At 36.2% G+C, this 27,854-nt stretch overlaps 1 protein-coding gene across 6 annotated transcripts; it reads right to left on the bottom strand.

The window, feature by feature from the left end:
• Window positions 1-1,049: 1,049 nt before the first annotated feature.
• On the bottom strand, window positions 1,050-27,854 carry adam15 (ADAM metallopeptidase domain 15). Of its 6 annotated transcripts, XM_051131809.1 has the most exons (25): window positions 27,164-27,854; window positions 24,449-24,543; window positions 17,334-17,410; window positions 17,175-17,253; window positions 16,993-17,069; window positions 16,507-16,711; window positions 16,353-16,418; window positions 15,901-15,972; window positions 14,408-14,577; window positions 14,234-14,318; window positions 13,885-14,033; window positions 13,630-13,807; window positions 12,566-12,658; window positions 12,283-12,478; window positions 12,081-12,189; window positions 11,395-11,590; window positions 10,402-10,479; window positions 10,183-10,294; window positions 9,917-10,064; window positions 7,516-7,624; window positions 5,667-5,732; window positions 5,461-5,541; window positions 3,564-3,632; window positions 3,193-3,353; window positions 1,050-3,081 (listed from the first exon to the last, which is right to left on the bottom strand). In XM_051131809.1, exons 1-25 carry the CDS (start codon window positions 27,336-27,338, stop codon window positions 3,012-3,014), a joined length of 2,916 nt encoding a protein of 971 aa, XP_050987766.1. In that variant the 5' UTR covers window positions 27,339-27,854; the 3' UTR covers window positions 1,050-3,011. The 6 variants fall into 6 exon arrangements, with proteins under 6 accessions (XP_050987766.1, XP_050987767.1, XP_050987768.1 ...); XM_051131810.1 differs by lacking the exon at window positions 5,667-5,732; XM_051131811.1 differs by lacking the exon at window positions 3,564-3,632 and having other exon boundaries at window positions 27,164-27,853.

The following is a 27,854-nucleotide window of genomic DNA, read 5'->3' as shown; positions in this document are numbered from 1 at the left end:
GCTTAACCGGTAAAAAGATGGAAAGTCAGTGCTGTGTGAACAGCGTAAATTAGTTGTATTAGCAAACTTAATTTAATAATTTGAAAATACCAACAGATCTTTTTTTTTACTGTTTTGGAAATCACTTTAGCCATGTTTTATGAAAAATTAATCGTATCTGCCAATGCGGTACAAAAAAAACACTTAATTCAAAGGAAAAAACTATTTTCGTACTCCACTGACAGAGTTTTGTTCTTGTTTCAAACACAACATCACTGGAGTTTGTTAAATTTCTTAAAATCAAGATTTCATATCTTCATTTCAAGTAATTGTATCTTGATTTAAGAATGTTAGGATATTTTAAATTGAAAATGAGACAAAAATAATGAGTTGAAATATTGTGTATACAACTTTTAATGTCATGACTTTAGGAATTTAGGATGTTTAAATGTTAAATCTCAGATTTAAGGCTTTTTAAAGCCTTAATTTGTGTAAGAAGTCCTATTATGGTTTATGTGAGATTTAGGTGTGAATATATTATCACGCTCTGGCTATACAGCATGCAATAAAAGTCAATAGTGACAAAGGTGACATTACTCATGTATCTCATGATTCAGCTAGTCCATACTGAAACTCATGCTTTTTACCATATAAGGTTGTCACCATGTGTAACACAACTTGTGTACTATTAGATGACATATTAATATAGGATTTTTTAGAATATATATATATATATGTTTATTTGAGTTTATACTTTTTACTCTATTTAATGTCTGTTATACTGCCTGTACCTGTTTCCTCTCATTTCAAATTTTTAACACAATGACCTTAAACACACTGAGGAGCATCAATCTATTATCATCACAATCATTAACTTTATATGGCCCACTCACCACCATAAAAGGATATGATGTCACATCTCTCTGTGATTTTACATCTTAATGTTGTATGTTAGAAAATGTTTATACGGTCGTAACCTGAGCGATAAAACTAGGTAAATAAAGTATGATAGATTACTCTGGAAAGATACAGATATTAAGGCAAACAAAACTGCATGCATGAATCAAATGTAAAAATAAATCCCATGTTTATTGCATTAAAAATACTGCATATTTCAAAATACACTTAAATATACCTTCATCAGTCTTTTGATCGTCATCTTCATCCTCCAACCAGCCAGCTTTGTCCCTGCAGCAGCAATTACAATCACAATCTAAACTGTCTTGATACCGATATAAGACGTTAGTTTACAGTAAAGACTTTACAGAGAATGTGTGTTTGTCCAACGCTATTGTCTGTACTGAGACCAGCTGATGATAAATGGAATGTAAAACACCGAACAGAATTTACGAGAACATTTTCAGCATTCTGAAATTCAGTTTTGGTGCGATTGTGTTAGAACAATCATTGATGAAATGTCGTGTGTCAAAGTAATTAGGCACCAAAGAGGTTCTGTAAAAAACGATCAGGTCATCTATAGGCAGGCAAATTGAGCATGCATACAGCATCTCAGAGAAAGAAATCAGGACTCCTTCCTCAAGGCATCATCTCGTCATATCCTATTTCCATGCGTTGTACTGAGCATCTGAATCGCACAAGGAATGTATATCCACTTTTGTCCACTCCTAAAAAGTTCTTCAGACTTATAACATCCTTTCATCTTCACTGGAGTCTGTAATTTCACCGATGGCCCAGCGAGCCTCAAGATGAGTTGTAAGTTGAAGTTCTGATCCAGATGCAGAGCAACAGAGGTCTGTATAGGTGTTAATGTTCACCCTGCAGAATCCTCACTCATGGTCAGTGCAAAAAGAATTGTGCAAGTATACATCATGTAGTGTCCCACATTGGGTTCAGATCTTTTTCTCAATCATTGGTTTTTGTCTTGTTTCCGAGTAAAAATAAGAAGCCATAAAAATTCTTAAAATAAATCTACATGAGAAGGAAAACTGAATGAGATAGAGTCAGAGAATAAATCTTAAACCTCATGTCGTTCCATACCCGTAAGACCTTCGTTCATCTTCAGGACACAAATTAAGATATTTTTGATAAAATCCGAAAGCTTTCTGACCCTGCATAGACAGAAACGCAACTGACAGGTTCAAGGCCCAGAAAGGTAGTAAGGACATCGATAAAATTGTCCGTGTGACATTTGTGGTTCAACCTTTGACTTTAATTTTCTGGGCCTTGAATGTGGTAGGTATGTTGAGGTCTATGCAGGGTCAGAAACCTCCCATATCTGATCAAAAATATCTTAATTTGTCTTATGGGTTTGGAACGACATGAGGGTGAGAAATTAATGACAGAATTTTCTTTTTGGGGCGAACTATCCCTTTTAATCTTCTCTGAGATAGAGTCAAAGCATAAATCTTACATTTCTTCCCCTTACCTTATTATATACACTACCAGTCAAAAGTTTTTGAACAGTAAGTTAAAAAAAAAAAAAAAGTCTCTTCTGCTCACCAAGCCTGCATTTATTTGATCCAAAGTACAGCAAAAGCAGTTAAAATTTGACACATTTTTACTATTTAAAATAACTGTTTTCTATTTGAATATATTATAAATTGTAATTTATTCCTGTGATTTCAATGCTGAATTTTTAGCATTATTACTCCAGTCACATGATCCTTCAGGAATCATTGTAACATTTTGTTTTGCTGCTAAAAAACATTTTTTATCATTATTATGTTCAGAAGAACAGCATTTAAATAGTAAAAATATTTCACAATAGTACTACTTTTGCTGTGTTTTGGATCAAATAAATGCCGACTTGGAAAGCAGAAGAGTATTCTTTACAAAACATTAAAATATTACTATTCAAAAACTTCTGATTGGTAGTGTATTTTTATATTTGTATATAAATATATGGGGTATATATATTATAACCTATATATTCAGAAAATATTCTTTAAAAATAAGCCTTAATATGTAATTTTGCTTCTAAAATTTATCTTGTTTTAAGGACACATATTTTTACTGTTAAACAAGACAAAATGCTGAAAAAATTTGCAACTGGGCCAGTGTTTCCTTCCTGACTATACTTGGTGAGGAGCATGTGGTTTCCCAGGGTACTGCTGTCTTCTTAAAGGCGGATGAGGAGCAGGTCTGCACATAGAAATAAGAATTTTTTTAATCACATTACACTTTTTTCCATAGACACCATTTTATTCACTTGCTAGTTGCATAATATTACGGAAAAAGCATCTGTCTTCTCACCTGGCTGGAGCAGCAGCAGATGTAGGGTTACGTGAGTAAGCTGATGAAGATGCGGCAGGTCCTGCAGGTCCCAGATGTGGCGGGGGAGGAGGGTGAGGGTGAGAAGAAGGATCCACAGGCAGTGGTTTCCTGGGAACCGGAGGTTTGGGGGGAACAGGGTTCTGAAACAGGATGAGGTCATTCAGAAAGGTCATGTTTTTTTTTTGTTTTTTTTTCAACCTTTTTTTCTTTTCTAAGTTTAATTTGCAATACATTATAAATCAAACTATAGGACTGCACTGAGAGAAATAGACACTCTCACATGTTTAGAACAAGAGCTGATTAGTGTTGTTTATTAGTGAGGGTTACACTTTACACGCCTACGGCGATACCTGTCGGGTAGAGAGGACAGGGTCAGGAGGGAGAGGCTTGCTTGGTGCAGCCGGTCGTGCTCCTGTGGGCTGGACGTACAGTCGCAGATGCAGCCATGTGACAGAGAAAAGCAAGCGCTGGGTGAGACTATCTTACTGTGCCGTTTTACTCAAATCACTGGGAATCAATCTATTCCACCATGATTTTCCCTTAATCACAAAATTTAATTTGTCTGAGACCAGACTGAATCATAGGCCATGCACTACACAATTGATTCCTCTGATTCATCCATGCAAGAGGCTGGTCAAATATCTCTGTTTTCACTACGCTGAGAGACTGGGAGAGATAAAACACGTGCAAAATATGCAAATGGGTTTTTTTTCCTTGAACTAAGCTTGAACTAAGGTTAAAGTACTGTTACGTTTAAAGCATGGTTAACTGTTGCCTTGATATCACCTACTCTTACGTAATGCTTAGTACACAAAGTATTTTTACATAATATACCACAGAATAGTTTTTATAAGCCAGTTACTAATAGTGATGTTATCAACTCCTTTAACTGGACAATTTTTATTGTGCAATTCTGCCTTTTTTCTCACAAGTGCTTGTTTCTTTCACAATTCAGTTTTTTTTTTTTTTTCTTCACAATTCTGACTTTTTTCCGCGCAATTCTGATTTTTTTTTTTCTCACAACTGCGAATTTCTCTCACAATTCTGAATTTTTTTCCTCGCAATTAAGATTTTTTTCCCTTACAATTGCAAGTTTCTCTCACAATTCTGACTTTTTTTCCTCGCAATTCGGATTTTTTTTCATTACAATTGCGAGTTTCTCTTACAATTCTGTTTTTTTTTCCGCAATTCTGACTTTTTTCTCACAATTCTGACTTTTTTCTCACAACTGCGAGCTTTAAAGTCCAATTTTGAAAAAGACTGATATGTTCTCACAATTGTGAGTTTCTCTCACAATTCAGATTTTTATTTTTATTTTTTTCGCAATTCTGACTTTTTTCCTCAGAATTGCGAATTTGTCTCACAATTCTGACTTTTTTTTCTGGCAATTCTGACTTTTTTCCTAGCAATTACGAGTTTATGTCTCACAACTCTGAATTTTTTTTTCTTCACAATTCTGACTTATTTTCCTCGCAATTACGAGTTTATGTCTCGCAACTCTGAATTTTTTTTTTTCTCGCAATTCTGACTTTTTTTCTCACAACTGCAAGCTATAAAGTCCCATTTTAAGAGGAAAAACTTAAAAAATAACAACTCGCAATTAAATTTATGAAATAATTCATCATTTAAATTTAATTTTAAAATTTAATTTTTATTTCATTTTTTATTGATTTTGTACTTTTTTTAGTTTTATTAATAGTTTGTTTAAATGTATTTAATAATTTAATTTAATTTTCATCCATCCTTTTTCCAAACCACTAGGGTTGTGGGTTAATTTAATTTTTGCACTTTCATATATTAATTAATAAAAATCACTATATGTGATTGCGTATAATGAATATTGTGGTTGTGATGGCAAAAGCATTTAAGTCAGCTGAACTTGACTTACAACTGGAAGCGCACATTATGATGAATTAGATGTTGATAAAACATTTTCTTTATGGTGATATTTGAAAATATCCCAGGTTACATACGATATCTTGCTCTCCCCCAGTCTGATCTCAAAGGGCACTGGGATCTCAACACACTCCAGAGGAACCATCACCCTTTCCACATGCACAAACCACCATCATCTTACTGTTAAACCCAAAAGACAGGGACACAAGCACACCTCCACATGCAAAACCACACAGAGACACGGACCACAACTAGGAACATGGAGTGAGTTTCTACAGGTAGACACTTTGGGCCAGGACAACATAATAGACACAGTCAAACATGACAGCTAGCAGCAGGTGCTCCCTCTACCTTGCACTGCATCTTGCTCTCTGAGGGGATGGGGTCAGGAGGGAGGGGTTTGGTAGGAGGGGCAGGCCAATGCCCCGTCAACTGAAGAACCAGAAAGAGCAATGAAAACGGCATTGGTTTGTGCATATCACACACCGCTACATCTACCAGAACACCTCTATACATCTCTGTTTCTCACAAACGTTGTGAGCAGCAATGAGATTTACCTGAGCGGGTTTAATGACAGGATCAGGTGGAAGAGGTTTAGTTGGAGCAGCAGGCCTGTTTTGGACCTAACAATAAGACAAAAGTGTTGCGGAGGGGATAGTAGAGAGGGAGTGAACTTTTATTGCACATGCATGTTACAATAAAGAACGTTAGCTGTTTTAGGCATGACAGTGAGCCAAGGATAATTGGCTGTTATTGTTATGACAGCAGCAGAAGGAGACACAATAAACTAGAGTAACTCTCAGATATTTTTGAAGTTCATGCAGGAAGTGTTCAACAGAGGAGCAATGTATGCGTTACGTACAGAGGACAACAGCATTTGACCTTTAGTTTTACTGCATCAAGCAAATTTTTTGTGATTTGATGATCCAGACTAATTTTATTATCCAGGTGAAAGAGAAAGGCTGTGACTTCTATAACCCAACACTGTGTATCAGCTCTCAGTAGCCTTAATTAACCTTTCAATCTATAACTAGGATTTGCCTCTGTCCTAGTTACTGATAAAAAAAAATACCACAGAGAAGTACATCATACACTCTAGGGTTGGATTGTTACCAGAATCGATATCAGATTTGTCAACTCAGTACTGATATTATATCTTTACCTTTATATACCTATAATTGGCAACAATTAAACAGTATTTGGAAAACAGATGAAATGACACTACGGCTATCAATAGGTTCATATAATTGATGTAATAATACAAAATATTTAACATACATTATTTGAAAATTTAACTTACACTGCCATTCAAGTCTTTATTTAGATTGGAACCTGTGATACGTTTTTCAGGATTCACTGATGAATAAAATGTTAAAAACAACAGCATTTCTTCAAAACACAAATCTTTTCTAGCAACTGAAGTCTTTACTATCAGTTTTTTTAAACAATTTAACATCCTTGCTGAACAAAAGTATTTTTTTTTTCTTTTGGAAAAAGAAAGAAAAACATTTACTGACAGCGAACTTTTGAACGGTATTGTATATTTTTATAAAAGATGCTACAAAAAATGCAGAAGATACAAAAAATGCTGTTCTTTTAAACTTTCTATTCATCAACAAATGCTAAAAACCATTTTCAACATTGGTAATAAATCAGCATATTAGAATCATGTAAAAGACTTTACTAATGATTCTGAAAATTCACCTTCGCATCACAGGAATAAATTAGATTTTAAAGTATATTCAAATAGAACACTCATTTTAAATTGCAATAAAATTTCACAATATTACTGTTTTTTTTCAGTATTTTCAATCAAATAAAATGCACCCTTGATGAGCATAAAAAACATTTACAACAAAACATTAAAAATCTTACTGATGCCACACTTTTGAATGGCAGTGTATTTTAAGTATTTTGTAATTTAGTTCCTTTTTTTTAAGAAAATTAAAACAGACTGTTGGGTTCATTCACTTATTTGCTATTATTTTTAGTTATTTATGTGTTCATTTGTTTTACTGATTCACAGATAAATTACAAAATTATATATGATAGATGCTGAAAATTTAGCTTTACCATCACAGGAATACAATTTTAAATTGCAATAGAAGTTTATAATATTACCATCTTTACTGTATTTTTAATCAAATAAAGCAACCTTTGTAAGCATAAGACACTTCTTTCAACAACAAAAAAGAAGTGAGAAAATCTTACAGATCCCAAACTACCACCAAATTGCTTTGTCATTTCCCCTCTCTGGATGTGGTGACCTCACTGTGAGCTCATTTCTGTATTTCTGTACAGACTCTAGGTAACCATACACCGCATTACAGATCATGCTGCAGTAATTGCATCACTAAACGGAGCTCTGGAGCAACACTGTTTTTCTACAGAGCAGATTTACTGTACCTTGCTGATAGCCTGGGTGAGAGGGATGTCACTCTGGTGGGGCCACTGGTACCTAAGCGGCTGCACCTGATCTCCATTTCGAGCATTTGTAAGCTCCATGGCAGGAGTCCTGAGGGGAAAATACAACATCTTCACAATATTACACATATTTACACATTTGTGGCCCTGGACCAAGGGTCATTTTTTTCAATTCAGAATCTGAGGGTGCAAAAAATCTAAATATTGAGAAAATCACCTTTTAAAGTTGTTCAAATGAAGTTCTTAGCAATGTATATTACTAATCAAAAATTATGTTTTTACATATTTACAGTAGGAAATGTATAAAATATCTTAATGGAACATGATCTTTACTTAATATCTGAATGATTTTTGGCATAAAAGAACAATTTTGACCCATACAGTGTATTGTTGGCTATTGCTACAATATACTTGTGCTACTTTCAACTGGTTTTGTTGTCCAGGGTCACATTTTGTAGACACTAATGACACAGTATAGAGAAATATGATTAGAACTATTTGTTGAAGGTCAATATCACAGAAATTTTATACCGTTAATATGGGGGAAATTTATTGTTGCAGGACCACATAGATAAGCAAGCAACTATATCTATTTCACATACGCCAGCACTGTTGTGTAATAGGGAACTGGAGAACTGTGTGAGAAAGCTAGCAGGGAGACACTTAAGATGACTAAATAAACATTTTTTTTCTCATGAAGCCAGACCTCTGGTGTCCCAAATAAATTTAACTCTTCAGAGTGATGCTGGAAGTCCTACAGTGTACATAACCAGGCAGGAGCTTGTCAGTGACAACTCATTCTAAGCCAGTATTTATGATTTTCATTTTTTTCCATTGTCATTCAAAGCCCCTGCTGGTGAAAGACAAACATTCAGCTACACGAGTATAGCGACTGCTATCACATGGCTTGTTTTTGCACTACAAACTGAAGCTCCACATTGACAGATACCTCCGGTTTTCCTCTTTCGCACAGTATTCAATATAGGCCACCGAGACTCCACTGCACAATGGGTAAAACACAGTAAAATAATATCATTAATGATTTTAGAATATGATTTATGACGTTAATGAAGAATCTTATCTTTTATCTACCTAAGGTTGTAATTTCTGTCTGGCTGTTGTATTTTTATTGTACCGGTGTTCTTTTACAGTATATTTGTTTTCTATTATGCTGACTGAAATAATTTCTCTAATTGCAAAGGTGGTCTGATCACTAGTTTTAAAATATGTGCCAAACTCTTCTATTTATGATTTATCCTTCCAAAAATGAATTTAAAATTTTTAAGTCATTGCAAGCTTAAAGGAGAAGTCCACTTCCAAAACAAAGATTCACATATAATGTACTCACCCGCTTGTCATCCAAGATGTTTATGTCTTTCTTTCTTCAGTTGTAATGAAATTTAATTTTTTGAGGAAAACATTTAAGCATTTTTCTCCATATAATGGACTGATATGATGCCCCAAGTTTGAACTTCCAAAATGCAGTTTAAATGCGGCGTCAAACGATCCCGAATGCGGTTGTAAGCGATCCCAGCTGAGAAAGAAGGGTCTTATCTAGCATAAAAATTGGTTATTTTCATAAAAATAATACAATTTATATACTTTTAATGTCAAACATTCGTCTTGTCTTACTCTGCCTCGACTGTTTTTGTTCCAGTTCATAACAGTTAGGGTATGCCGGAAAACTCCCATCTCATGTTCTCACTCAACTTCAAAATCGTCCTACATCACTGTTTTACCTTTTTTGTTAAGGGTGTTTGATCTTCTTTGCATGTTTACTTTGCAAAGACTGTGCTGGTACTTCTGTAGCGATGTAGGATGATTTTGAAATGATTTTTGAAGTTGAGGGAGAAAATACGACTGGAGTTTTTCAACTTACCCTAACTGTCTTGAGTCAGAATACATAGAGTCAAAAAGAGCAAGACAAGACAAGCGTTTGAGATTAAAAAGTATTTAGATTGCATTTTTTTAATGAAAATAACCAATCGTTTCGCTAGATAAGACCCTTCTTCCTCGTCTGGGATTGTTTACAACTGCATTTGGGATCGTTTGAAGCCGCGTATAAACTGCATTTTGGAAGTTCAAAATCGGGGCACCATATCAGTCAATTATATGGAGAAAAATGCTGAAATGTTTTCCTCAAAAAACATAATTTCTTTACAACTGAAAAAAGAAAGACATGCACATCTTGGATGACAAGGGGGCGAGTACATTATATGTGAATCTTTGTTTTGGACTTCTTCTTTAAACTGCACTTTTAATGTATTTTAGCATAAATTGTTATTATATCTCATGCCATTTGAGTCATTAGTACACAGGCTAAGTAATGACAGATAAATTACTATGATGAAGTACATCATTCTGTGTTTTTTCTCAGTCTTACCGGCTCTGTCGGGTTTTGTTGAAGGGGGTGTGGCCGAGGTACACAAGGCCTCGTCGACAGCGGGGGAAACGGAGTGCAACAAACAGCAGCGAGACCGGTAACACAAACAGGAAAATGACTAGCAGAGCCACCCGCGCAGGATCCGAATCTGTATACAGACAAAAACCAGGCTAAACACTCCCACGCCAATGTAATCAGTGTGATGACGTGTTACTAACTGAGCCCAAATGTCTAAATTTACATGTGAATCAGCGTGTAAGCGGTACCTCTGGGCTCTCGTGCAGGGCCGCTGTCCACGCTGCCACCCGTTCCAGAGTATCTGCAGTCAGGAGGAGCCCAGCCTTCATCACAGTGACAGTTCTTATTACTGTTACACACCTACACAAGCGAAACAGAGAAAAATAGTAGCATTTGCGAAACTTAAAAATATTATAATTCTTTGAAGTTGACATAATGTCCACTCTTTCCCCCCGCCCACTCCTCACCCCATGGCCATTGCACATCGTGCGGCACTCCTCAACACCAAACATGGACACATCCCGGCACTGTTGGTCTACACATGCCTGAGAATACAATGCTACAATAAATCAAACATGCAATAAATGCATTTCAAATACATTCAGAACTATAAATAAATGTATATATAATTTTAATATGTGACCCCGCACCAAACCAGTCATAAGTAGCACTGGTATATTTGTAGCAATAGACAACAATACACTGTATGGGTCAAAATGAATTTTTCTTTTATGCCAAAAATCATTAGGATATTAGGTAAAGAACATGTTCCATGAAGATATTTTGTACATTTCCTGCCATAAATATATCAAAACTTAATTTTTGATTAGTAATATGGATTGCTAAGAACTTCTTTTGGACAACTTTAAAGGAGATTTTCTCAACATTTTGATTTTTTTGGACCATCAGATTGCAAATTTTCAAATAGTTGTATCTCAGCCAAATATTGTCCTGTCCTAACAAACCACACGTCAATGGAAAGCTTATTTATTCAGCTTTCAGTTTGAAAAAATGACCCTTATGACTGGTTTTGTGGTTTTTAAAATATTACCATTTAAAATAATTGTTTATATTTTAATATATGTTAAAATGTAATTTACGTGTGATGGCAAAGCTGAAATTCAGCAGCCATTATTTCATTCTTCAATGTCACATGATCCTTCAGAAATCATCATAATATGCTGATTTGGTGCTTAAGAAACATTTCTTATTATCATCAATGTTGAAAACAGGTGCTGCCTAATATTTTTTTTGGAAACCATTTTTTCAGGATTTTATTGATGTATAGAAAACAAACAAATAAATAAACAACAAAAAAAATCCAATTATCTTCCTTTGGTAAGAAAATCTCTTATGGAATTTACAAATGACTCAACATAAATACTGACACTAAATGTATGGTAGAAATTCCATATTAGATCATTAACAATCCTAAAAATAAACATTTTATGGACACTCACCTTGTTGGGCCCACAGGCCGTCCCCTGTGACACCATGGCTGGGTCAGAAACATCATCACCCAGATTAAAATAGGCGCCCCGGCAGGTAAAGTCACTCTGGTTCAGTTTGACCGTTGTGGTCAGAATCTCAGCGTTGGAGCCCAGCAAAGGACGACCATTTCCACCCTGACACTGGATTCTACCACAGTGCACATCCCTAAGCAAAACAGAGCAAGATCCAATGTAATTGGATGTGAACAACATTATAGCACATTCTTTGCGCATTTTGTTGTAATTAAAATTGTCATTAATTACCCACCCTCATGTTGTTCAAAACCCGTAAGACCTATGTTCATCTTCGGAACACAAATTAAGATAGTTCAAGGCCCTATTTCAGGACTATTTTAACAATGTCTTTACTACCTTTTTGGGCCTTGAATGTGGTAGCTGTGTTGCTGAATATGCAGGGTCAGAAAGCTCTCGAGTTTGGAATTTTCGAATCAAAAATATCGTAATTTGTATTCAAAAGATGAACAAAGGTCTTACATGTTTGCAACGACATGAGGGTGAGTAACTGATAGAATTTTCATATTTGGGTGAACTAACTTGTTAAGCAAATAAATTACAAAATACACAAACATTTTAGGAAACAATCATAATCATGTCAGTGTTTGAAAATCATCTGATTCCAAGCTACACATCCTCACCCTTTCAAACAGGGGATGTAGGAACCGTTGGGCATCTGGCCACAGTTTCCGTACTTATTGCCCTGCTTATTCACAGAGGAGAAGCAGATAGCTGGAGCGCGGGTGGAGTCTTTGAGGGATGGAGATAAAGAATCAATCACAATAAATCTAGACTCTATGTGAGAATCATTAGATTCATCATTGTGAAGGGTGTTACACTCACTCGGTCCCCAGAGCATTTGGCACTGCTCGTCCAGACTGGCACACACGCCGCTGTAGCAGTAGGAGGACCCGTCCTTGCATGACTCTCCGTTCTGAAGAAACACATTAGGAGGACAGTAGGGCGAAGTGCCGGTGCAGTACTCTGGCAAATCACACTCTCCCAGCGGCTCCCGACACACCGACCCAGCCACACGCAGCTGTGGGGAAAGAATGGATGGGATGCGGTGAGAGAACAGCATTACCCACATATGTCTAAGTGTTTGATCATATGCACCTTTACAAACCTTGCAGTTCTCACAGCAGATGCCATCAGAAGAGCACTGGGCCCCAGGAACCAGTTTACACGTGCTGGCATTGCAGCAAGGATCATTACATTCCTGAACACACACACAGACATGAAGCAGATTACAAAGGTGATGAGTGTATTGCTACATTTACTTTACCAGTCAAACATTTTTGAACAGTAAGATTTTTAAAGAAAGAAAGAAGTCTCTTTTGCTCACCAAGCCTGCATTTATTTGATCCAAAATAGCAAAAGCAGTAATACTGTGAAATATTTTTACTATATGAAATAACAGCATTCAAATATACTTTAGAATGTAATTTATTACTGTGATCAAAGTTAATTTTTCAGCATCAAGAAATTATAGAAATTAATAATTTTATTTAGCAAGGATGCTTTAAATGATGATAAAGACATTTATAATGTTACAAAAGATTTCTATTTTAGATAAATACTGTTCTTCTGAACTTTCTATTCATCAAAGAAACCTGAAAAAAAAATTTACTCAGCTGTTTTCAACATAATAATATCAAAAAATGTTTTTTGAGCAGCAAATCAGAATTTAGAATGACTTCTGAGGGATCGTGTGACTGGAGTAATGATGCAAAAATTCAGCTTTGAAATCACAGGAATAAATTACATTTTAAAATATATTCAAATAGAAAACAGTTATTTTAAATAGTAAACATATTTCAAAATTGTACTGTTTTTACTGTATTCCGGATCAAACAAAAACAGGCTTGGTGAGCAGAAGAGACTTCTTTAAAAAAAACATTAAAAATCTTACTGTTCAAAAACTTCTGACTGATTGATTTTGAAGCGAATTTTAATTTGATATAGTAAAACTACTGAACTTTCTCGTAGTGGGTCAAAATTGCATTGTTGAGAGAGACAAAAAAAGTAAGAAAGTAAGTCACACAGGTTTGGAAGAACATGAAGGTGAGTAAATGATGACAGAATATTCATTTTAGGAGAACTATTCAATTAAGCAGTTATCACATTCACTTGATATGTCATTTTTAGAAATTAGAATCAGAAACCAATAGGCAGAAGGTATTTTCTTACATCCAGCAGGCCGCAATCACACTCCTCTCCTTTCTCTATGTACAGGTTCCCGCAGCGCGGACCTCCCAGAAGACTTTCTGGCTGAGGTACGTTAAACAGGCACATTCCACCACCATGCAGTAGACTGAGAGAGAGATCCCGTTCACTGCAGCTGCTGAAGAGCTGACCGGGCATAAACCTGCACATAGGAGCATTTATTGCATACTGCACAATTTATCACCAGCACTATACTATCAAAAAGTTACAAACACTCACCCAGTAGAGGGCTCCATGATGCAGCCCCCAAGCCGAGGCTCGTTCTGGCACTGACAACGCCTGTCGGCCGTATCGTGACTCATTCCCAGGTTGTGACCCAACTCGTGTGCCACCGTTGATGCCACACCTAAAACGCTTACCAGGTGATCCTACAGTACAGGAAACACAGGTTAATAACTGGTAAAAAACTGGTGGTGGTTGAGGAGATTCTCCCTTCTATGTAAAGCGCTTTGAGTGCCCAGAAAAAGCGCTATATAAATGTAAGGAATTATTATTATTATTAATTAATACTAAAACAAGACTTTTTTATGCGTTAAGATGAAGATTAAATGAAAGATTATTCTCTTACCACATTCACTCCCCCTGACCGATCCTTTGAGCACATGGAGGACTGAGATGCCATACCGACTGTCGTCCCATCAAATGATTCACCCCTAACATACAAAAACAAATTATAAGTCACCATAACTGTTAAAATCCAATCAAATGGTGGCTATATTTTCCATAATGCATTTGGACCTACATGATGAGCTGTGCGTTGTCATGCCGCAGTCGTGGTAGAAGCTCCTTGGTCCTCCAATCCAGAAAGCGGTTTAGTGTTTCAGTAGGGTTTTTATCCACTTTAATTTTGTCCTGGTCACTCCAGATTTCCAAACCCAGCAGAGCCACACGTACATTCAGTGGCCGGTAGAACTGAGACAGAGGGCTGTGATTTAGACTCACAAGTGCTTTCAGTACAGTGTTTAGTGACTAGCAGTGTTGTTACTGTAAACTAAAACTATAACTAGTAAAAACTGTATGCAATTAATATAAATATCAGGTGAAAAACTTAAATTAGACATGGTTTTGAAACAGAACTAAATATAGTGAGGTCAAAAGTTTACATACACCTTGCAGAATCTGCAAAATGTTAATTATTTTATCAAAATAGGTGGGATCATAAAAAATGCATGTTTTTTTGTTTGGTTTTTTGTTTAGTACTGACCTGAAAAAGATATATAACATAAAAGATGTTTACATATTGTCCACAAGAGAAAATAATTGTTGAATTTATTAAAATGACCCTATTCAAAAGTTTACATCCCTTTGATTCTTAATACTGTGTTGTTACCTGAATGATCCACAGCTGCGTTTTTGTTTGTTTAGTGATAGTTGTTCATGAGTCCCTTGTTTGTCCTGAAAACGTTAAACTGCCCGCTGTTCTTCAGAAAAATCCTTCAGGTCCCACAAATTCTTTGGTTTTTCTTTTCTTTGTGTACTTGAACCCTTTCCAACAATGACTGTATGATTTTGAGATCCATCTTTTCACACTGAGGACAACTGAGGGATTCATATGCAACTATTACAGAAGGTTTAAATGCTCACTGATTCTTTAGAAGGAAACACAATGCATTAAAAGCTGGGGGGTGAAAACTTTTAAATTTGAAGATCAGGGTAGATTTAACTTATTTTGTCTTCTGGGAAACAAGTAAGTATCTTCTGTAGCTTCTGAACTACTACATGAAAGTACTAAATAAAAAACATATATGATATTTAGCAAAATAAAAAAAATGTATGCATCTTCACTCTGTTCAAAAGTTTACACCCCTGGCTCTTAATGCATAATTTTTCCTTCTGAGGCATCAGTGAGTGTTTGAACCTTCTGTAATAGTTGCATATGAGCCCCTCAGTTGTCCTCAGTGTGAAAAGATGGGTATCAAAATCATACAGTCATTATTGGAAAGGGTTCAAATACACAAAAATGCTGAAAAACCAATGCATTTGTGGGACCTGAAGGATTTTTCTGAAGAATAGCAGACAGTTTAATTTAAATTCAATTATTGTTTTCTCTTGTGGACTTTTATGTGAAATATCTTATTTATCTCAGTACTAAATAAAAAATAACATGAATTTTGTATGATTCCTCTTATTTTGGTCAAATAATTAACATTTTGCAGATTCTGCAAGGTGTATGTATCTTACTGACCACAACATTTTGATCAGTAGTGTATTTGCACATTTAGAAATAAAACTTACCCAGTCCACTTGATTTGCCACATCCAACATGCGGTAAATTATGGTTTTATTATTCTTCTGATAATTCACATACTGAGAGGAAGACAAAGAAAAAGAACAAAAACTGATTCAAAACTGAAATCTTAAAGGGATAGTTCAAAAATGAAACTCTGTCATATAATTACTCACCCTCATGTTGTTTGGAACACAAATTAAGGAATTCTCGGAATTCTTCAAAAATATCTTAATTTATGTTCCAAAGATGAAGTCTTACAGGTTTGGAACGACATGAGAATTAATGACAGAACTTTCATTTTTAGGTAACCATCCCTTTACATATTCAGATATTTAGACTGTACAGCAATTGAGAGTAGATGTGACTCAGTATATTCACCACTAGAGGGCGTAAGTGTCTCACAGCTGTGTGTGTGTGTGTGTGTGTCTGTGAGACAGAGATTCATCTACTCTCTTACCTCTTTATGATCCGCCACCAGCACCAGCTCAATGTATTTGGTCTCTGAAAGAATGTCTCTCTTACTCTGTCACACAACAGCAGAAAAGAATCATGAGAACTATCAAATAAAAGCACATATCTATAAATACACTACACACACACAGCATGCTCACCCTGTATGTGTGTGGGATGATCTGAATGGGAGGAATAGAGGTATGTGATACTCCACAGTCTCTAGACTCGGATGTTTGCGAATGTGTAGGGTAGATTACATGCATCCATCCTTCTTCCATTTCTCCGCTCCCTTCTTCTTTTTCATGCTTTTCTTCCTCAGGATGCAGCTCAAAGCTCAGTGTGGTGTTAATGACTATCACTCCCCTGCAGAGAGAAGGAGAAGTGTCATTAATGATGCCATTACTACCGAACATCATGTTAACACATTGCAGTCTTTGATAATCGGTTAAGAAATACAGACACCTTTGTCCTATTTCACACTTTCTTTCACGTTCTTTCTGATTAAACTCCATGACCTCTGAAATCTAAGCTGGTCTTACGGTTCACTAATAAACTAAGCCACAAGATTTTTGAAAGTTTAGCAATGACCATAATTCAGGTAAATCTCTCTCAGTAAGATTTGAAAAATGTAAAGCGTATATTACCGTAACCCAGAGCAGGAGCTGAGTGCCACACGGGACTGAGGAAAACCTTGCACTGAACCATGATAGTAACAATGCATCTGACACAGAAACAAATTGACATTAAGTTGCATAAATAACTGCAACATTTCAAAAAGCGTTGTAAAATAAATATGCACTACTAGTGTATGAAGAACTCAACTCACCACTGGGTTTTCCTTCATTGACACCCCAGTTCCGTTTGGCAGGTAGAAGAAGACGTTAGGCGGCTTTGGCAAAAGATCTCTGCAAGTAGACAAATGTTCAAATGTGATGTTTTACATAACTTCATTAGACACTGATTATATACACAGGAAATGACTTACTGGTTTTTCTCCAGGTCCAAGATATACAAGCTGCTTCCCACTTGTAAACCACACTGCAATCTGTCAGGGTGACCATTCTGGAGAGAAACAGAGAGACAGATTTTATATTATAAAGAGACAGTTTGAATACTGAATTTGCTATGTACGAAGATATAACTAGGTCTATTTATGAGCCATACTGCTCCACCTCAGCACAAATAAATTTCTTTATTCAGATCAATACAGATGTTTTCTTCTTGAAGAAACATCACAAACAAAACATATTTTGTGTTGACCCTGCAGAGCATCAGTATATTTCTTAATTTCTAGAAACATGTTTGCCCCAGTAAGACCTAAGTATCCCTTTATTAACAAAAATAAATAGTTGTAAGTAATATTATAATGATAAGTACAGTTGCGGTTGAAAGTTTACGTACACCTTGCAGAATCTACAAAATGTTAATTATTTTACTAAAATAAGAGGGGTCATACAAAATGCATGTTATTTTTTATTTAGTACTGACCTGAATAAGATCACATAAAATACATTTACATATAGTCCACAAAAGAAAATAATAGCTGAATTTATAGAAATTACCCAGTTCAAAAGTTTACACACATTTGATTTTTAATAATGTTCTTACCTAAATGATCCACAGCTGTGTTTTTTATTTAGTGATAGTTGTTCATGAGTCCCTTGTTTGTCCTGAACTGTTAAACTGCCTGCTGTTCTTCAGAAAAATCCTTCAGGTCCCACAAATTCTTTGGTTTTTCAGCATTTTTGTGTATTTGAACCCTTTCCAGTAATGACTGTATGATTGAGATCCATCTTTTCACACGGAGTACAACTGAGGGGCTCATTTGCAACTACTACAGAAGGTTCAAACCCTCACTGATGCTTCAGAAGAAAATGCAACGCATTTAGAGCCGGGGGTTGAAAACTTTTGAATTTGAAGATCAGGGTCAATTTAATATAGTTTGTCTTCTGGGAAACATGTAAGTATCTTCTGTAACTTCTGAAGGGCAGTACTAAATGGAAAAAAAAGGATATTTAGGCAAAATAAGAAAAATTTACACCTCCTAATTCTGTTCAAAAGTTTACACGCCTTGCTCTTAATGCATAATTTTTTCCTTCTGGAACTTCAGTGAGTGTTTGAACCTTCTGTAATAGTTGCATATGAGTTCCTCAGTTGTCCTCAGTGTGAAAAGATGTGAAAAAACAAAGAATATGTGGGACCTGAAGGATTTTTCTGAAGAACAGCGAGCAGGACAAACAGGGGACTCGTGAACAACTATCAATAAACAAAAAAACACAGCTGTGGATCATTCAGGTAACATGTGTATGTAAACTTTTAAACAGTTTCAATCTCAACTGTATTACATTTTAATCAAAACTATCATTAGTATTACTAAACTAAAAAATAACACTGAGTACTATGAGTGGAAAAAGACAGTAGCAAATATATTTTGCTATTAAAGTCAACAGAAAGTTTCTAAATAATTATGAGTTAATTTAATCTATTGTATAAGTTTAACAAAGTAGAAAGAAAATCTTTCCAGGCACCCTGAACTTGATCTGATTTGGGGTCACTGCATCAGCACATGGTCAGAGGAAAAGATGGGTTCTCTGAGAGGATAAAATAACTTCATTTCAGAGGGTGAACTGGGCTATAAACAGACTTCCCCTCCTCCAGACTCTTTCTGAGCCTTTCTCTCATCTCACTTCCTATTCTAAGCACCTTTTCCTGCCATTCTATCACATCCCTTTGGCTCAGACACACATTCAGCAGCCTGATGAAAAAGTGAAACCCCACTCAGCTTCCTGTTAAAACCGCTGCTGCTGTTTCCTGCTTTTCTCCAATGTGCTAATGGGAACAGCTTACTTCATTGACCCCTCCTTCTCTCAGCCAATAAAAGCAGGTCTATCTGACTTCTCCCTGTACCAGCCATTCAGAGCAGGTCTAACTGGCCTCTCTCTTTCCCTGCTATTTTAAGCAAATTGGATATTTCTCACAGTAAACTGACTTTAAAGGATTAGTCTACTCCAGAATTAAATTTTCCAGATAATTTAGTCACCACTATGTCATAGAAGATGTTAATGTCTTTCTTTCTTCAGTCGAAAAGAAATTTTTTGAGGAAAACATATCAGGATTTTTCTCCATGTAGTGGACTTCAATTGGGGATCAACAGGTTGAAGGTCCAAACTGCAACCAGTTTCAATGCAGCTGCAAAGGGCCTTACGCAATCCCAGCCGAGGATTAAGGGGCTTATCTAGTGAAACAATCAGTCATTTTTTTAAAATAAATAATAATGTATATACTTTTTAACCACAAATGCTCTTGCGCTAGGGTTGCCATGCTTGTTCGCCTGCGTGAAGTCACAGACGGGCAAAGAAAGTAAAATTGCGTGGAGCCCTTTGAAGCTGCAATAAAACTGCAATTTGGACCTTCAACCTGTTAATACCAAATGAATGTCTGCATTATAAAGGTGATGTAAGTAAAAAGGACAGTTGTTTCCAAAACTTACAAGGACAAACATTTCCTTACAAATTAGGACAGTAAATAGGGTCAATTTTGATTTCATGTCTCAAGTATACAAGATGGTTGTGCCGAAATCCTGAATGGATGTCAGACCTCTTACAGCTCTCTCAGATCTCATACAGACTTCTTGAAAATGTTTTAGTTCCTCTTAAAGACACTGCGAAGTTGCTGAAAAGGTTCATCGAAAGGTCATGCGACTGACATCACAAGAGCATCACTTTCTAAGCCACATCTGTAGTCCTTTACCAAGCTGCACAACCCATCCATACAAACACTCTCCTCCGAGATCGAACCTCTGGGCTGTTCACAAAAAGTGAAGCCCACATTCAACCATCAGATACTGTTCCAGCATTGTTCAGGTTTCCTACAAACCACAGGCATCTATTTGTAGGCTATACATTTATTGCTATCAGATGGTTCTGGTGAGTGCCTTTCCTATGAACTCCTGGGAACAGACTGCAGTTTACTGGGAATGGGTGGATCGCTCGTCTCTGAACAACCAGGGCCAAGGCAAACTAGTGACTGAAGCAAAGATGAAAAAGAGGAATTGTACATGTGAACTTTTCAGATAGATATCCCAAGCATACAGTTAAAGTCAAAAGTGTACATACACCTTACAGAATCTGCTAAATGTTAATTATTTTACTAAAATAAGAGGGATCATACAAAGTGCATGTTATTTTTTTCCTGAATAATGAAAATCCTTCAGGTCCCCCCCAAACAAATGCTTTGTTTTTTTCAGCATTTTTGAGTATTTGAACCCTTTCTAATAATGGCTGTATGATTTCAAGATTCATCTTTTGACACTGAGGACAACTGAAGGACTCATATGCAACTATTAGAGAAGCTGAAGGATCTTTCTGAAAAACAGGACTCATAAATAATTATCACTAAACAAAAACAAACCAAAACAAACAAAAAGCTGCTGTGGATTATTCAGGTAACAGCACAGTATTAAGAATCAAGTGTATGTAATCTTTTAAACAGGGTCATTTTTATAAATTCAACTATTATTTTCTCTTGTGGACTATATGTAAACATCTTTTATGTAAAATAAATTATTCAGGTCAGTACTAAATTAAAAAAATAACATTTATTTTGTATGATCCCTCTTATTTTGGTAAAATAATTAACATTTTGCAGATTCTACAAGGTGTATGTAAACTTTTGACTTGTACTACCCAGTGTCCCAGCAACAAAACCGGAGGGTTTTCATTAACTTTTGGTTTTTGTTTTATCTTTGATATTATAAAGCAAGTGTTTGAGAGAAAAAGATTCAGTAAATGGAGGAGTTTGGAGGTGAAGGCAGAGCAGAGATCTAAGTTCATGTCATCTATGTCCTAAACACCAAACTTCTACAAAATGCCTGCTACTTCCATCCCTTAGTGTTTTAGAGTCCATTCCTTTATACCTGACTAATTTTTCTCTCTCATTTCTCATCTGGACATCCTAATGATTTGAAAAATACCATTTACAGACTCTTTTTTTTAATACTGTCATGCTCCTGCTGCAGTACCAAATGGGTACTAACTGTATAAAAACTGTACTGTTTTTGTATTCTCTTGAAGAAACAGGTTTGTAATGACATAAGGCAAAAAAAAATTTCTGGTAAACTATCCCTTTAACCACTTCATTCCTGCATACTCATTACAGCTTCTCTCTTTTCCCCCCTCCTCTATTTCTCTCTGCCTTGGCCAATCTGTTCTCCTCTTTCTCCCTCAATTCTGTTATTGCCTCCGGCTCCGCCCTCTCTCCATTTCTCCCCCTCTTTATAAGCCTCTCTTTTTCAGTCTGAGGTAATGTCCCTGAGCACATGTTGTATGCAGCGCGATGACCTCAGCAGCTGATGAATGCTGGGTGGGGTACTTTTACTGAGGCTTGCTGAGGGTGACGAAGAAAAAGAGCGTAAGAGAAGGGGAGAATGGGTGGAGGACGAGAACTCGTGGTTTGCCTGACCCTCTCATATAAATTTGGTTTTGATTCATTTGTTAATATTATTAAATTACATGGAATTTTTATTATCAATAATAAAAGTGATAACATTTTGTGATTTAACTGATTAATCTTTTACTATTATACTTGTATCTTTAACTACAAATTGTCATATGAACAACCACAATATCAGCTCTAGGTTTATGCAGTCAGATGTTGAGAAATTAAAGACATGGTTGAGAAAATAAGTGAGTCATAAGTGTTGCTGATTCACTAAACTAGCTTATAAGAGCTAGAGGGACTTCGGTGGTCAAGCTATATAATTTTACTCTCTAAAAAAGAAGCATCTCATAGGAGTTATTTGCTTAGAAATGTTTGTTTGTTTTTGAGTTGCTTAAAGAAAGGGCTCATAAAAGTGATTCACTACAAAACACATAGGAACTAGGGGTGGGCGATACACCGGTAGAAAAAATTAACCGGTAGAGGTTTTCAACTATCGTCTCTATTGCGTTTTTTGGGCCAATCAGAACACTTTGAGGCAGTGTCTGTCAATCATTTTGCATATTAGAAGGCTGCCCACATAGTTCACTCAAAAATGAAAACTCTTTCATTATTAACTAACCCTCGTGTTGTTTCAAACCTGTATTACTTTATTTCTTCTTTTGTTTACCATTGACGTTTATTGTATGGGACAAAAAGACATGTCTCAAAATAAAGTTTTAGAACAACAGAGGGTGAGTAAATGATATCCATTTTTGGATAAACCATCCCTTTAAGCAGTATAAGCAATTTTCAGCTTTTAAATGAGATGAACACTCTCTCTAATTGCCATATTAATATAATTTGAGTTCCAGTTAGTGGGTGGTGGATGGCTGGAGGACAACCGTGTATAATCAACAGACTGTATTCATTGGTACACACACACCCAAGCCATCACCCGCCTTTCCTTTCCATGGCAAAACAGGCTAAAAACAGACCAGACTGTTGCCTCAACGGTTTTGTGATTCAACCAGGCACAGAGGGGCTGCTTTACTGTGTATGACAAAATAAATGAATCAGCTTGTAACCCAGGGAGCATTTTGTATATCACACTGTTGAGAGAAGTGACAAAGAGAATCAAATAAATTATGAGACAGTAAATGAGTAATTAAAGGTCAAGTGAGGGAGATGGGTTTAGTGTCCATATCTGTCCTGTCCTGGCAGGATAATGTAGGTGTGTTGACACATTCAGCTGGAAACTTCCTGACATAAAGTGTGATCTGAGAGAAGAGGAACTAGAGGCAACATTAAGGGGACGGACACTTCCTGTGCAGCTGAGAGCAAATCTGAAGTCATGTCCTGACAAATTCCCCCATGCCACATACACACACACACACTTTTATTACCAGTTCCAGTAACAAGGAATGTTATCCACACAGGCCTGCTTTACATACACCTTGCAGAATCTGTAAAATGTCAGTTGTTTTACCAAAATAAGAGGGATCATACAAAATGCATGTTATTTTTTTATTTAGTACTGACCTGAATAAGATATTTCACATAAAAGACATTTACATATAGTCCACAAGAGAAAATAATAGTTGAATTTATAAAAATGACCCTGTTCAAAAGTTTACATACACTTGATTCTTAATACTGTGTTGTTACCTGAATGATCCACAGCTGTTTTTTTTTTGTGTTTAGTGATAGTTGTTCATGAGTCCCTTGTTTGTCCTGAAGAGTTAAACTGCCTCCTGTTCTTCAGAAAAATCCTTCAGGTCTCACAAATTCTTTGTTTTTTCAACACTTTTGTGTATTTGAACCCTTTCCAACAATGACTGTATGATTTTGAGATCCATCTTTTCAAACTGAGGACAACAGATGGACTCATATGCAACTATTATAGAAGGTTCAAACACTCACTGATGCTCCAGAAGGAAACACGATGCATTAAGTTGGTGAAAATTTTTGAACAGAATGAAGTTTTGTACATTTTTCTTATTTTGTCTAAATAACATTTTTTGTTTTCATTTAGTACTGCCCTTCAGAAGCTACTGAAGATACTTACATGTTTCCCAGAAGACAAAATAAGTAAAATTTACCCTGATCTTCAAGTTTAAAAAAACTTTTCACCCCCCTGGCTCTTAATGTACTTTGTTTCCTTCTGAAGCATCAGTGAGTGTTTGAACCTTCTGTAATAGTTGCATATGAGTCCCTCAGTTGTCTTCAGTGTAAAAAGATGGATATCAAAATACACAAAATACAAAAAGATGGGTTCAAATACACAAAAATGCTGAAAAACCAAAGAATTTGTGGGACCTGAAGGATTTTTTTTTGAAGAACAGCAGGCAGTTTAAATGTTTAGGACAAACAAGGGACTCATGAACAAATACATATATAAAAAAAAAAAAAACAGCTGTGGATCAATCAGGTAACCACACAGTATTAAAAATCAAGTTTATGTAAACTTTTTATAAATATAGCTATTATTTTATCTTGTGGACTGTATGTAAACATCTTTTATGTGAAATATCTTATTCAGGTCAGTACTACATAAAAAAAATAACATGCATTTTGTATGATCCTTCTTATTTTGGTAAAATTAACATTTTGCAGATTCTGCAAGGTGTATGTAAACTTTGACTTTAACTGTATTTCTGTTATTTAGACGGTGCAAAAACTCACCTGTAAAACATCACTTAGGCTTTTCCTAAGTCCATCAACAACAGCAAACGGCCTTGTCTTCGCTAGAGGCTTCAGCTCTCTTCTAGAACTTGTGACTGTAGGAGATACAGAAAACCTTAGTTTTTAAACTTCAATATTGTCTTATGAACTGTCATACACAAAATGTACCTATTTCCCTGGTTGATTTCAAAGTATTTTATAGCAAGAGATAAGTCTCTATCAAATCTCTGTCTAGAGTAGTCAACATACAACAAAACCATTAATCGCTACTTATGCAAAAAAAACTGTTGTAACAGTTTTATAGTAGATATACATGTAAGTCTGTCATGAAAGTCTAGATGGCACAGACTGATGGGTTGTTGATCCAAACTGATGATATTCACAGCGTTAAACTACTTCGCACAAGCTGATTGGTTCATGCTGCATACACAGCCAATGAGCTTGATGCTGTACATTTAAATGGCTGGTTAGCATTCACTAGAGCATTTCGAAGCACTTTTTTAGAGATCCTCTGAAACCCTCCACTTCCGCAGCTCCACCCGTATAGATCTATTATTCTGCCAAAACCAAATACATTAACATTTTCCATGCTAAAATCTTTGTCATTTGTCAAGTTGTCATGACAGAAATAAATCGCAACATAACTTCTTGCAGGGCCAAATGTGAAAGGTCATAACATGTCACGCTGTAACATGTAACTGTGTGTCATATTTTTATTATTAGCTTGTGTTACAATTTCAAAAGCCTGATTCCCCTACAAAACCTTTGCGGTATTTATTTCATACGGTTTACTGAAAATGGGTCAGAATGAATAGAAGTTAATCTGTTCAACTGAGAAAAGTCTGTTTCTGTTCCAATTACTGATTATTTATTTGGCTAATATTACCAAAAATCGCCCTGCACGGTAAACAGGTGAAGCCTGCACAGACAGAAAATGTTGTTTGTAAGGTTCCATCTTCCACTCTTATTTAATGGGATTTATTATGAACCTATCAGTTACAATGAACTAAAGTTGTGTTGGTGAAATTTTCTGTTTTTAATGCATGTTCATCTTAGAGTATCACAACAGTTGTTCAAAATGCACATTCATACACCAAACAGGAACACAGTGTGAGTAATCATTATAAAGGCTAGCTGTGTTGTGAGGACAGCTGTTGTTTTGTCTGTGACTGACAGCTGTGCTGGAGCATGCATGTACAGCACTGGTTTGCAGAGCCTGGATCAGAAGCACCAAATACAATCTGGTCAGGCTGACTCAAACAAATAGCTAAAACTCACAGCCAAAAATGACAAAACCTGCAGAGATAACAGGATTCTCAACAAACTGTTTCATTTACTTGGAAACAAGTCAGAACTGGAAATCCTGAAGGGAGTGAGCACATATTTTGGATGTGATGACTTTTATAGAATAAGCTTCCTTTCCATCAGATCGAAAAGCAATCACACTCAAGAATGAACAGTCCTACATTATACTCAAACATCGAGCCTGTGATTAAACAGACTATTAAAGGGAACCCCGGGTATTAAGTCTTGCATGGCTTAATATAATGTAAATCGTCTCTTACTGAAATATAGTAGAAAACTCATGAAAGATTTACATTATTTTTAAAAATCCACATCGTTTCATACATATTTTGGACTATGGGGGGACTGCATTATTTCGATGATGTCAAATGGTTGCATTTGATGAGCTACTGGTGCTACCTATTGCTATTTTTTTATTTTTAAAAAATAAAATAACGATACAATGACCACTAAAGCTATGGAAAGAGATTACAGCTGGCAATGGATATAAGCGTAGACTTAAACCAAAATGCCATACTGTCGATTTTTCCCCACAAGGAGTCTAAACGAGTGAAATCCATGCTGAGAAACTCCTTCAGTGGCTGCGGAAGTTTTATTCATCCACAGGCATCTTCCCGTTCTTTTCTCCTCTTCTTATCGCTACATTGCTTCTCGTTGCCCTTCGACTGAAAATTACAATCAAAAGCCAAACAATGTGGCGTCATATCAGTATTTTACTTTCCACATTGTGTTGCTTTAAAAATACCAACCAGTAGCGCCAGTAGCTCACCAAGTGCAACCATTTTACGTCATTGAAATAACGGCGCCCCCCATAGTCCAAAATATGTATAAAACGATGAAGTTTTTTATAAACAACGTAAATCTTTCATGGGTTTTCTACTACCTATTTCAGTAAAAGACATCATTCATTTTATATTAAGCCATACAACTCTTAATACCTGGGGTTCCCTTTAAAGAACAGAGCTAGTGACTTATTATTCCAACTAAAATAGCTGATCTGTCCACTGAGTTTCTCTAAGAAGGACTGCAGACTATAATGGGTTAAACAGCCCCAACACAAGAGCAATGGCACAAATAACATCAACTATTAGACTATTCTTAAGAAAATGATTACAGGCACAAAATCCCCACAGAAGAACTATTTTGGCTTCCCCAAGTGAACAATGAACAGTTCTTAAAAGAACCAAGTGTATAAAACCTGCAATGAAAAGGTGCCATAGATGTTAAAGGTTCTTTAAGAAACCATATAAGCTAGTAAATATTTCTTTCTTCTTGTTTGACTGCTGTGCAAAGAAAACAGAGCATAATTTGTGCTGCACAAAATGCTTTAGAACTAAATGCATAATAATTCCTAACTGCCTTGATTTAACAATTACTCAAATGCAATATTCAGAGCAGAGCATCCCATACCATTGTGAAAGGAGTGAGTTATCCGCGTGAAGCTGCTGTCATCCCTGTTTAGGGTCAGAGTGAGGGACGCCCTGAACATCATGAGCGGGGTGCCTTCAAACAGAAGAACAGTGACGAGAGTTCGCCAAAAACACCTGAACAACTGATGATGGTGCTTCATGGTCCAGTGACGCATTGATTTGTCTATTCTTCTTTGAATTCAAGTGGAGTAGCAGATCAGTAAAAACAGTCGCTAATCGCGTTAACACGTCCCGCTGTCACACGTGAAGGCGCACCTGGCCATTCACCTGCTGCTGGCCGCCGAACTGCAGTCCGTTCTGAAAGCGTGTTCTCGGCCCAGTGTGTGTTCTGTCAGGGGCAGCCGACATCCTGCTGAAAACCTCAGTTCTGTCCCAGCAATAATAATGGCTACTCTAGTTCGCTCGCTTTGTTTTGAGGCACAGAGGAATCGCTTGTAATGATAACCTTGCTTAATAAGCTCTCTCTATGAGGCGGATCGCATAGTGCGCAACCCGTCCGCTCGCCAGTGTTAAACTGAGGCAGTATAATCGCATTTCTCAGTGTGTCCAACCAGATAGGATTTCCTCTTTTGCGTTAACTCTTTGCTGTCCGCTCAGGTTCAAATCCTTGCCAGAGTGATTATACGCATTGGTGCTACAACAGCTGGAATAGGAAAAAAAAAGATCCTGGG

The sequence above is a fragment of the Labeo rohita genome, chromosome 16 (assembly GCF_022985175.1).
Source record: "Labeo rohita strain BAU-BD-2019 chromosome 16, IGBB_LRoh.1.0, whole genome shotgun sequence".
Classification (NCBI taxonomy): Eukaryota; Metazoa; Chordata; class Actinopteri; order Cypriniformes; family Cyprinidae; genus Labeo; species Labeo rohita.
Note: the sequence above shows the minus strand (reverse complement) of the source record. Positions and strands in the feature narration are given on the sequence as shown.